At 35.8% G+C, this 12,159-nt stretch overlaps 1 protein-coding gene across 1 annotated transcript; it reads right to left on the bottom strand.

Moving 5' to 3' along the window:
• Positions 1–9,263: 9,263 nt before the first annotated feature.
• On the bottom strand, positions 9,264–11,934 carry id4 (inhibitor of DNA binding 4). The gene is made up of 3 exons (XM_051131454.1): positions 11,366–11,934; positions 10,864–10,922; positions 9,264–9,892 (listed from the first exon to the last, which is right to left on the bottom strand). Exons 1-2 carry the CDS (start codon positions 11,696–11,698, stop codon positions 10,878–10,880), a joined length of 378 nt encoding a protein of 125 aa, XP_050987411.1. The 5' UTR covers positions 11,699–11,934; the 3' UTR covers positions 9,264–9,892; positions 10,864–10,877.
• Between the last annotated feature and the right edge of the window lie 225 nt (positions 11,935–12,159).

The raw sequence follows: 12,159 nt of genomic DNA on the forward strand, positions 1-12,159 counted from the left end.
GAATTAGGTGCTAAATTAAGCAGCAGGGGCAACCCATAGAAAGCCATAAAGTCAGAATGTTATAGATCAATGCAGGCATTGCTATCCATTCCTGAAATTTGAAAGACAAAGAAAGGAGTTAATATCATTAAATATTTAGTTTTTTTAATGACTAGAAATTTTAATATAATATAATATAATATAATATAAATCAGGCTGTCAAATTTTTTCTCACACAAGACAAATTTCATTCAGACATAACAGCATATGTTGGGCAATAAATATCTTTTGAGTGTTGCTTTGATATTGTTTCATTTGAAGACATGAAGAATTGAAGTCTACGGTTATTGGACAGAATGCATCTTCTAACTTAATACATTTGATTCATGAACAGAAGGTTTCATTTATCATTCCGGGCCGACGGATGGCGTTTCTCTGACACAAATCCCCTCGGGCCAACTCCACATCCACACGGACTACACTTTACTTCAATATAATTTCAGTTGCACATTGGCTTTCCACTAGCAGGTGTGATTACAAAAGAGGAGAATATAATACATACATATAAATACACATATATGTATATATAACTGTTCTTTCTGGTCATCAAATCTGATTGGCTAAGAGGAGTGCAATATTCTACTGATTTCGTTTGATTTCCGTTTCACTGTTTGTATCACTCCGCTTGCAGTATTTCTCAAAGGTAGTGTTTTATAAATTTTATAAATAATGCTGTTTTTGTGTCATAGAATGTAGTTTTAAAAGTTGTTAGGTGAGAATGTACTTGTTCAGATTTCAAATATGCAGTTTTTCAATAAAAATAATGTCTGTTTGAAAATTTGCTTCGATGTTTTTGGACATGTGAGCTCCAGGGCGTCAGCGCTAATGAACCTACTGAGAGCATCTTTACCTCGGCCAGATCTTCTGGAATTTGCTGCTGGCTCTGATGTCTTTATATAGTTGGTTGAACATGAGATTCATGTAGTTAAATAATAATAATTCGCTTTGGGTAAATCTAACGAGCAGTCTTTGGTCTCATTAATCTATTATTTGTTCCAAGGCAATTCTAGGCTGGTTTATGAACACTAAATGGCCACTGATGCCCTGGACCTCACATCTCAGAAAACTGTGAAGCAAGTTTTTTATGATAAATCTTTATGAACAAAATGCATATTTGAAGTCTAAACAAGTACATTCTCGCCTAAAAAATTCTAACTACATCTGTGAGACAAAAATAGTATTATTTACAAAATTATAGTAGATTTGGGCATCTGCCATGACACTCGCTGTGAGAAATACTGCAAGCAGAGAAATGCAAACAGTGAAATAATTGGAGTTCTGTTATCACTAGAATATCCTCTCAGACAATCAGATTGAAGGACCAGAAAGAACGGCTGTATAAATCAATCGATCAATCAATATATCTATCTATTTACAGTCAAACCAAAATTTATTCAGACACCTTAAAAATTTCTCGCAATATGTTTATTCATTATAGTTTAGAAAACTGTCAGAGTGAATCTTGATGGATTGCAATCAACAAAAAAAAAATATTCAGACAACTGTTAGTATGACAATATTTACACAACTATCAATACTTTGAAGACTAGTTACCAAGCAGTCTGGGGTGTAAAAAGGTCGCATTAGCAATTATAGAAAAAAACACTTTAGCAAAACATGGTCAGGAAAAAGTGTCTGAATAATTTTTGGTGCCAGATTTTTATTAAGTTTTACTGGTAGTCCACTATATGAAGAATTTTTGGGTATAATATGTCACATCCTCACTAACATAAATAAACTAGTAAAAAATATCAAAAATTATATCAGGTATCTGAATAATTTTTGGTTTGACCGTACACACACACACACACACACAAAAACTTTGGGTGTAGAAAATATTTTTTAGTCAAAAATTGCTAATAAATTACACAAATAACACAAACAGACAACACACTGAATTGAACATGAAATTTGAAGTAGAAAAACTGAAATATTATGCTAAAACGTAAATTTGTGCAGTAACAATTTTTAAATAAAATTTAACAAATAATTACAAAAAACAGTAATACCACACTGAATTAAATATTAGATTTGAAGTAGAATGGCTGAGGTAGTATTTTCTGATCAAATGTACTAATGCATATTATGAATATTACTAGCGTATCGGTTGTTTATTAGTACTTATAAAGCACATATGCCTTATTCTGCATGAGATAGAAAGGGATCGTTCACCCAAAATGAAACTTTTGTCATCACACCCTCATGTTGTTCCAAACCTGTAAGACCTTTGTTCATCTTCAGAACGCAAATAAAGATATTTTTAATGAAATTAAAGAGGTTTCTGACCCTGCGTAGACAGCAGTGCAACTACCACGTTCAAGACCCAGAAAGGTAGTAGGGACATCAATAAAATAGTCCATGTGACATCAGTGGCTCAACTGCAATGTTATGAAGCTACGGGAATAGTTTTTGTGCACGAAGAAAACAAAAATAATGACTTTATTCAAAGTCAGCATACGCATGTGTTGTGTTACTCTCTAGACTGACACAGAAGAGAAAAACTTTGTTCATTTTTTTGACTTAGTATTTATGACTTTCAATCCAACTATCCACACACATACACACATATAGCATGGAAAAAACACCCTGAAAAAAAAATCTATCTCATGCCACCACAAGTGGTTCAGCCCTTTCATGTCAGGCATAATCAGCCGGCGTATGAACATGGTGCCAAGCGTCTGTGTGCCAGGAAACCTGTGGATGTGGCCCTGGCACCCTGCACCGGCATTTGCTGTGACATATTGCCCGTGTGATCATTCCACCTCAGGGTCGTGTTCCTCTAGCACGGCTGGCGTCCCTTCCTGACAGCAGTGATCCAGATCCCTCACCCTCCTCTCTAATCACCCGTTCTCCAGGGATAGCAGGGTGAATGGGGGGAGGAGTCATTTGAATGAGAGGCAAAGGCCTGGCATGGTTTACAGGGCTCATTTCTGTAATTCATTCTCCGTCTCTCAGGACCTGAACGTTGGCAATGAATCCACCCGAGCCTTTTCTCTTTCATTACTTTCTCTTACATACTACGCTCCACGCTCTTATTTTACTTTTTTTTTCTTCTAATCATTTGTCCTCCTATTTTCTCTTTTCATTTTCTTTCTTCTCTCCCGTACGGTCATTCCGCTGCCTGGCACAATAAGAAACATTGATTTTGAATGAATGAGGTGTTTTGGAGGCTGGACGAAACAAGCTCACAGCAGAAACCTATTTTACTTACAATCAGACACGCAAGCCCTCAAAGTGCTTCCATATGCTTCGGCATAATGAGATTCAATATCCATATCTATATTGAACCAATATGCTTTATTTATAAAAACTCATACTTGTCTTGAATAAATCAAGAGGCTTTTGAGCAGTGCTCCCACAAACTAAGCACATCTCAATCTCACAGACCGTAAATACGCTCAGTCCAGAAACAGGATACAGTCCAAATAACAATTTCAACTCTAATGTCAGAAATTAAGCTGAGAACAGCAAGATATTGTTAATATTTAAGGCATTCAGTTTATACTTAGTAACCTCATATTGATTTTTTTTATTATGTATACTTTTGTTTAAAAATATTGCTATTATTTTCATCTTATCCACTCATTATATATTGCAAATAAAATGGATAGTATAATTAGTGGCTAGCAGCATTAATGTTTATAGTAGCAATATAGTTTTATTCATGATTTAATTATTTATGAATCCAACTGTTTTATATTGACCCTTTATCCATCAACCATAATAAAAATTGCATATATATAAAATGATTTAATACTGTATGTTTAACTACTTATTTTTCAGTGTGCTGAAAATTTCACAAAAAAGGGAATATATTACAAAAATGAATCTGAAGAATATATATGCTGCAGTATATACAATATAGCTTATTATGAAAAGAGCTATGACCAACAACAGTCCTAAAAAATGTACTTTTTAAAACTAGTATTATGTCTTTTAGTTAGTTACTCCTAAATACTGGTAAATCTGTATTCTAATCTTTCCAGATTGAAATAATCTTTTCATCTTGCCATATTTTCAGAGGCCAGATCTTGTCTTTGTTTATGAGTGAGTGACTGCCATTGTGTGCTAATAGCTACTTTAAATAGCACCAATTAGCCAGAAGCCTGAGATGTTCAATCACTCTGAGGCTATTAGCCTGTAATCAGGTGCTGTTCAGGACCCGACGTGTTCCGCTCGCTCGCTCCATCTCTCCCTGTCCATTTCTCTCTGCGGGGGGTCAAGAAAGCAGGAGGAAAGGGAATGAAGCCCCTTGATGACCATAAAATGAAGACTAAATGTTCATGGTTGAGCGGCAAATCGTATAGAACTAGATTGTGTTTTTAGTCTTGTGAGGCAGTTTTAATGCAAAAGTGGGCGATAACTGTTTAAATGGCTGCTTTGCATATTTGTGAAATTACACATTTTTTTAAATTGGGTTCCCAAAATGGGAGTCATTGGAGCCTGGAAATAATGGTGTTGTTTTTTTACAACCGGTCAAAAATTGAGACATACCTTGTGTAATATACAGTATAATAGAATAGCCATAAAACAATGCAATAACATTAAAAATAACATTTAAAAAAATGTTAAGATTACAGTTTTGCAAACCATGTACATTCTTATTAAATAGTATAAAAGAGCTTTTTAAATAGTTTAAACAGATTTGCTTTGCACTTGGCTGCTTGACTGCCTTTCCCTCACTATCTTTTCTATTAAACATAAATTAATATACAATAAAAATGGTAATATTGAGAAATATGTTTGCAATTTAAAATAAGTGCACTCTATATTTCTTGCTTAATATGAACCCAAAACAGGTTGGAATTTAATATTTATTAATATGTCCAATAAATAAACATATTAATAAGCTGAATAAATATTAATTAAATAATAAGCATTTTAAATTGCTTATTAATAAACATTCACCTTTTGATTATTGCTGATGCCTCAAGTAATTATGTATCTGGTTTTTAATTTCCAGCGTATTTTTGGTTTATTTTAAGTCAGACATATAATTTTTAAATAATAGTTGAGTCAAATAAAACTGACCGTCAGAACAACCCAGTTACAGTATTGTGTTTTCTATTTTACTCCTGTGATGATAAAGCTGAATTTTCATGATCCTTCACTGGGCTGAATACAACCCAGTGCTGGGTGAAATATGGACAAACCCAGTGACTGGGATGTTTTGAGTTTTATTTAACTCAACTGTTGTTTAAAAATTACTATATGGCTGGCTAAAAATGAACCCAAAACAGGTTGTAAATTAAAAATGAGACACAGAATTACTAGAGAAATGAGCAACAATCAAAAGGTAAACATATATTAATAAGCAATTAAAAAACAATCAAACATACAAACATATTAATAAATGTTAATTTCAAACCTATTTTACGTTCATTTTAAGCAAGAAATATAGTAATTTTTAAGCAATAGTTGAGTCTGATTTAATTTACAACCTATTTGGGGTTCATTTTAACCCAGCAATATAGTATTTTTAAACAATAGTTGAGTTAAATTAAATTACCCAGAATGATGGGTTAAACATTTAATAACATTGGGTTTGTCCATATTTCTGGGTTTTAACCCAGCATTTTTAGAGAGTTCAAAAATCACTCTAACATGCTGAATTGCTGTTTACAAAATATTTTTTAATATATATATAGTAACATTATAAATGTGTTTACTGCCAATTTTTAGCAAATTGATGCATCTTTCCTAAATGAAAGTATTAATTTCTGTCAAAAAATCTTTGAGAGATTAGATAGATAGATAGATAGATAGATAGATAGATAGATAGATAGATAGATAGATAGATAGATAGATAGAATAATTATAAATAATACTAAATAATAATTAAATAATAAACTTTTTTAAATAGCTTATTAATAAACATTCATCTTTTGATTACTGCTATTGCTACTAGTAATGTGTCTGATTTTTTAATTTACAACCTATTTTGAGTTAATTTTAAGCAAGCCATATAGTAATTTTTACATACAAGTTGAGTTAAATAAAACTACCCAAAAGGTTGGGTTAAACATTTAACTGAAACGCTGGGTCAAAACAACCCAGTTACAGTATTATTATTATTTATTTTTTTTAGAGTGTGTAAAATAGAGTTTCTATTTTAATATATTTTGAATGTAATTTATTCCTCTGATGATAAAGAGGAATTTTCACCAGCCTTTACCGCAGTCTTCAATTTGATTCTTCAGTCTAAAAAAATGCTGGGATAAAAACAACCTAGCACTGGGTGAAATATGGACAAACCCAGTGATTGGGTTGTTTTGAGTTTTATTGAACTCATCTGTTGTTTAAAAATTACTATATGGCTGGCTTAAAATGAACCCAAAATAGTTTGCAAATGAAAAATCAGACAAATAGTTACTAGAGGCAAAATCAATAATCAAAATGTGAACATTTATTAATAAGCAAATAATAATAATAATAATAATAATCAAATATATCAATTTTTGGGTTAATTTTAAGCAAGAAATATATATTTTTAAGCATAGTTGAGTCTGATTTTTTATTTACAGCTTATTTGGGTTCATTTTAAACCCAGCAATATAGTATTTTTTAAATAATAGTTGAGTTAAATAAAACTACCCAGAAAGCTGGGTTAAACATTTAACCCAAGCACTGGGTCAAAACAACCCAGTTGCTGGGTTTGTCTGTATTTCACCCAGTGCTGGTTTGTTTTTAACCCAGCATTTTTTAGAGTGTTCAAAAATCACTCTAATATGCAGATTTGCTGTTCTACAAATATATTTTTATACATAGAGTAATATTATACTGCCACTTTTAGCAAATTCATACATCTTTCCCGAAATAAAGTATTTTGTCAACAAAAAAAACAAAACAACAACCTTTCAACAGAGATAGATCTAGTGTGTCTGAACGTTAACAAGTAGTGTATATAAAAATATATATAAAAGTATAAGTAAGTATATAAAATATTTTTATATTAATCTTAAAGCTAATACTAGACAAACTGACCTGCTGTTTTTCCCAGTGATGACTTTTATTATTGAACACAGTTTAAAACGGACAGATGCGCGCATACACGCATTTACCCACACGCACAACACACAATGTCATACTGTCTCACACCTGTTCAAACAATCCCGACTTTACAACAGCAGCCCAAGCTGCTTGTTTTGATAATAACTCTGTTGGCCGAAAACATTTCCAGACCACTGATCCTTGTTTGACTGCTGCTCTGTTGAGTTTGACCAACGCTACACGGAGGCCTATTCTTATCAAACAGGATGTGATCATTTCCCACAGTCACCCTCTTCGCTGCTTAGAGCCAGACGAGGCGCCAGCAGAGAAAAACACCAAGGTGTACAATCAAACAAAGAGTGTAAAGCAGACTAACACACTTATATACTGCCCAGCTTGTTTATTATGGAAAGTAATATAACTGCGATGATGAAATTGATTACTGCTTAAGTGGCGGGGGAAAAAAAAAACAGGATGTAGGGTTTCTTATTATTTCTCATTAAAAATATTCTTGGAATATTCATCAGTTTAACTGACTTAAATCCATATCTGGTTATATATGACCAGATGATTGACAGCTAGGGGAGGTGTGGCTTATTCCACTGTGTATATTTGTTCTACACCTGGATGACATAAGCAGTATGTCAGCTTTGTGTGTAGTAGCAACACACAGGTGCATTTTGTACCTGCTGGGAATGAGGGGCCCTCAGGAGCCTCTATTAGTGTGTACAGTGACAGCGGGTCACATCTTTTTTCACAATATTCCCCTGCCCTTTTGGAATTTCTCATTTCGGCGAGGCTGAAAATAGCTGAGAAGCACAAAACCTGAGAATCCGAGAACATGTGACGCTGTGACCTCAGAGCATGCTGGGAGACGCTGCAAATCTGCAGGCGGTATCTACAGTATCCCACGGACATCTACGGGCGCCGTTGTTTTTAACCTTGAGAGGGATGGAGAGAGAAAGGGGGAAGAGAAAGGCTGCTAACTGTGCAAAAACGCTCAGGGTTTTCTTTTGTCGGAATTGATTTTACTATGCAAACAATGTTAGCAGAGATAAAATGTGGAATACCTGCAGAATCTGCATATTTGGTTCAACTGACTTATTGTTTTTCTTAATCTACTCTAAAATAGATCAGTCCATTAGGGGGCACAATCAGAGAAGAGACTGCAGGCTTAAGCGTAAAACAGTCCACAGATAGGTAAACAATGAACAATGCAATACAGAAAAATCGGTATCATTTACTCGGTTCGGATATTCAGATACAAAGATGAGAGGGTATTGTATCGAAATAAACCTGGTTTTCTATTGTACTTTTCTTAAGCAGTGACAAATAGCCAGATAATTTTATCTGTAATATAACATCAGACAATACAGTTATCTTTTGTATTTTTGTCACCCGGAGTGTCAGTGTTTTCTAAACGTGAAGGCTGCCGTACAGTTCCTTCAATGCAGTCTGATAATAATACAGGGCAAGAAAAATGTCTCAAATCTTTTTGTTTGCCAGAAACAAATAGCAGACGAGAAAATGTCAGATCCAGGACAGAAGGCGAAGCAGAAATAAATGACAGTTAAATATATCTTGTTGATTAAAGATGTTTTTTCATTTCCTCAAACACTGTGTATTTTATCCGCTGTGGTTACAGGATAAATGCAGTTAAGGAAAGTGAGATTTTAGGTGTCTAGCAATAGTTCACAGTGTATATTAAAAAATATATACATAAAATATACTGTCGAAAACGGTCAAGGTTGTGCTTCTGTAAACAAAAAGGAAAAACCTGAATTAATTAGAAATGAAAACATTTTCAAAGATCACATAACACACTTGTATTATAGGATTTTAAATGCTTGCTTAATGGAATAGTCTGCATACATTTATGTTACCTCTGTTGTATCACCGCTCACATACAGTAAGCATGCAATTATGAATGAAATTAACTTTCACCTTAATGGAAAACAAATTTAGTCTCCATTGCTAAAATAAGATGAAATTATATTTTGTGAAGTGTTATTTGTTTGCTTCCATAAGTAACGTCCAGTAAAGAATTTTCTCATTCATTTCAAATGATTTATTCAATGGATGAAAAGTAATATCCCATGCCTTCAGCAATTAACTGATTTAAATGAAATCGTTTCTAAACATATTCACGTGTCGGCAATCCAATATTTATTGTATATGTTTTAGTAATTGTGCTCACGACTAATTTAACGGACAGAAAAGCGAGCACGAGCAAATTAGTTTATGATGTGAGACCTTTATTAGCAGAACATCATGTAATCATTCACTACATTTATGTGAAAACACAATATTTACAGAACAAAACATTTTCGATAAAAAATATTTTAGAATAATTACAATCAGCTGGTTGAACATATATTCTCTTACACATACATTTATAGAACATCCTCCTTGTTATGTACAGTATTATTTAAGTCGACACGTATCGTAGTTCTTTACAATATTAAACAGCAGGGAAATCCCTGTTCAACACAAATCACCTAACAAAGATGTCAGATGTTTACATTTCGATTCATAAAGCTTTACAGGCTGCTGTTTTTAGTAAAATTAGATGCAGGGCTTTTTAATCTGAGGTGTCTTTAGTTATGTTCCAATTGGAATTCCAGCGGGTGCGGGGGTTCGGATTCCCTGTCCAAATTCAGTGCTTCCCCCACTGAGAGAGAACAGAATGGGCACAGGAGAAATCTGGCTGGCTTCACCGCATCTTTGACAGCTGACGTTAAAATGTTTACATATTATGATTTAGTAGCTATTAGTTTCAGTGCTGCTCCCCTGCGATTGGGCCTGGTGTGTGTTGGATTCCCTGGTGAAGCTGGGCTTGGCTTTGGATGGGTTCAGTGCACACCTGTGAGAGAGGAATGAATAGAAGGGGTGTGTGAACTGTGTGCTCCAGACTGACTGGCGCCACCGACAAAACAGAGGGCATGCTTGATCAACAACCCAAAACAAACCAGGTCAGACAACAAGCACCGTGCTACACGGGCCCGGACCGCTAACCTCACGCGTATACGCGCTCCCACGCACAGCTGCGGGCCAACCGGCCCTGACTCGGCTTCACTCTGGAGCTACCGTATACCCCCCCACCCCCTTTTAGCAAGCCAACCACAGAGTGGACAGCTATTGCGCAACCTACAGCTGGGTTCGAGCGGCTGCCAGCGTCCTGGAGCCAGAGTTACGGTCCAGCCAGAGCGGAAAGCGCAAGTAGACAGATTGTCACAAAAACCGGCATTCATACTAACAGGAATATTATGGTAATAACTTCTATCGATGTGGTTTTTACTGTCACGGCTCTATTAATAATAGCCATTGCAGCTGCATGTACTGCCAGCTCTATTAGAAGTCTGTTACCCAATTATCCTGACAGTTCAGCCCTGTTCTTTAGCTGTGAATTCTGGGTAATGAAAAGTATTTCTCTGGCTTTTTCCACTGCTGCATGTGTTGAAGCTTGTTTGAAAATAGTCTTAATGCAGGCTGATTAAAACTACACTTTTTTTTGTTTAGAAATAAAAATGTGACCATATTTTGACAGCAAAACTCTAAAATGTATATCTAATAGGAGTTGATAAATTAACAGCAATTTCATGTTTTAAAAACAAAAGAACGACACGGAATGTAATGAGAAATAATTTCAAAATTATTAAATGAATACTTAAAAGCAGTATTTGATCATCCATACAAAACAAGATACATGCCAACACGCAGAAGTGCCAAAGAACCGATTTTCCCAGTGCGCTGGATGAATTATTGTACGTAGCCTTATGTGAGACATGGGATGAGTCCTTTGAGAATATTTTATATTGAATTTCATGTACTCACCGGTGTGCAACATTTCAGCGACACAAAATTGAGTCTTCCTTATTGACACCCGTCGTCCTCTGAAAGCAAAGGAAACAGGTGCGTTCATTCTTACTGCGGCTAATGATGAGGGCCACAATAGCCATCAATAAGCTATTGTACATAGGTATTTAAATTAATAATGACCATACAGGAGATAATATTTACAAAAACTCATACACACATACACGCACATACAAAGGTTTAGATCTAATAAAATATGGTTGAAACCTGATGCATAGTACATATTCAGGTTTTATATAAGATTAGATGAATATAATTGAACATTTAATTGTTTTTACATTTTGCCAAACAACAAGGAAACACAGGCCTCCAGCATCTGATCTACAGCATCATATTGGTCTGGTGCAATTCACAGAGACACACACTATTGTCACTTCCGTGCGTAATCGGGCTACTGTGCACAGACAGTAACACCATAGTTGTTTAGTGAATGTTGACGAAGGTTTCAGGTCCTGCTTACCTGCTCTGTGTTGATTTGTGTGAGAGGGGTCCGTGTGGAGGCGGGTGGGCTCGTCTGTTTCAGGAGAGCCGGGTGCGTCTCCAACGCCAGCTGCAGGTCCAGGATATAGTCAATGACATGCTGGAGGATCTCCACTTTGCTGACTTTCTTATCCTGCGGAATAGTGGGCACCAGGCGCTTGAGTCGGCTGTAGCAGTCGTTCATGTCGTACTGCAGACAGAAAAGATCCTCCTCTTCCATTTTGCATCGGCTGCGCTCCGACAAATAACGCAAGGAGAGCTGACTGCAGCCAGAAGAAACCTTATGAGGGCGAACCGGTGCGCTGGCCTTCATTGTAATGAACAAAACCACAAAGAGCTAAACGAGAAGGGGGGAAACAAAAACACAAACGTGCGCGGGACGCAACAAGAGGTTTCGTTTAAAAACGCGATTTGGTGCACGCAAGAAAAGGAGCGCAGTTCTATCCTGACCACATCTCCTCTCTGAGTGGGAACGCACAGTGTAAAACAGCGGATGAGTTGAGGCTGGTCATATATAGAGGAAAAGGGGAGGCGCCACCCGCTCGAGCTTTGACAGTCCTGCGCGAGGAGAAACCGGTCAGTCACGAGCTCCCGTGATGATGGAGCAGCGCGCGACCTGTAACTGCGGAGGGACTCGAGCGCAAATAACAGGCTGCTGGTGGAAACGTCTCGGTGTGTGTGTGTGTTTACGCGTGTGTGTTTGTATGTCTGTTTCAGATACAGAAAGAAAGAAAGAGGCACCAAGATTTTCATTCGTTAATTATGAAGAAATCA

The sequence above is a fragment of the Labeo rohita genome, chromosome 16, assembly GCF_022985175.1.
Source record: "Labeo rohita strain BAU-BD-2019 chromosome 16, IGBB_LRoh.1.0, whole genome shotgun sequence".
Lineage (NCBI taxonomy): Eukaryota > Metazoa > Chordata > Actinopteri > Cypriniformes > Cyprinidae > Labeo > Labeo rohita.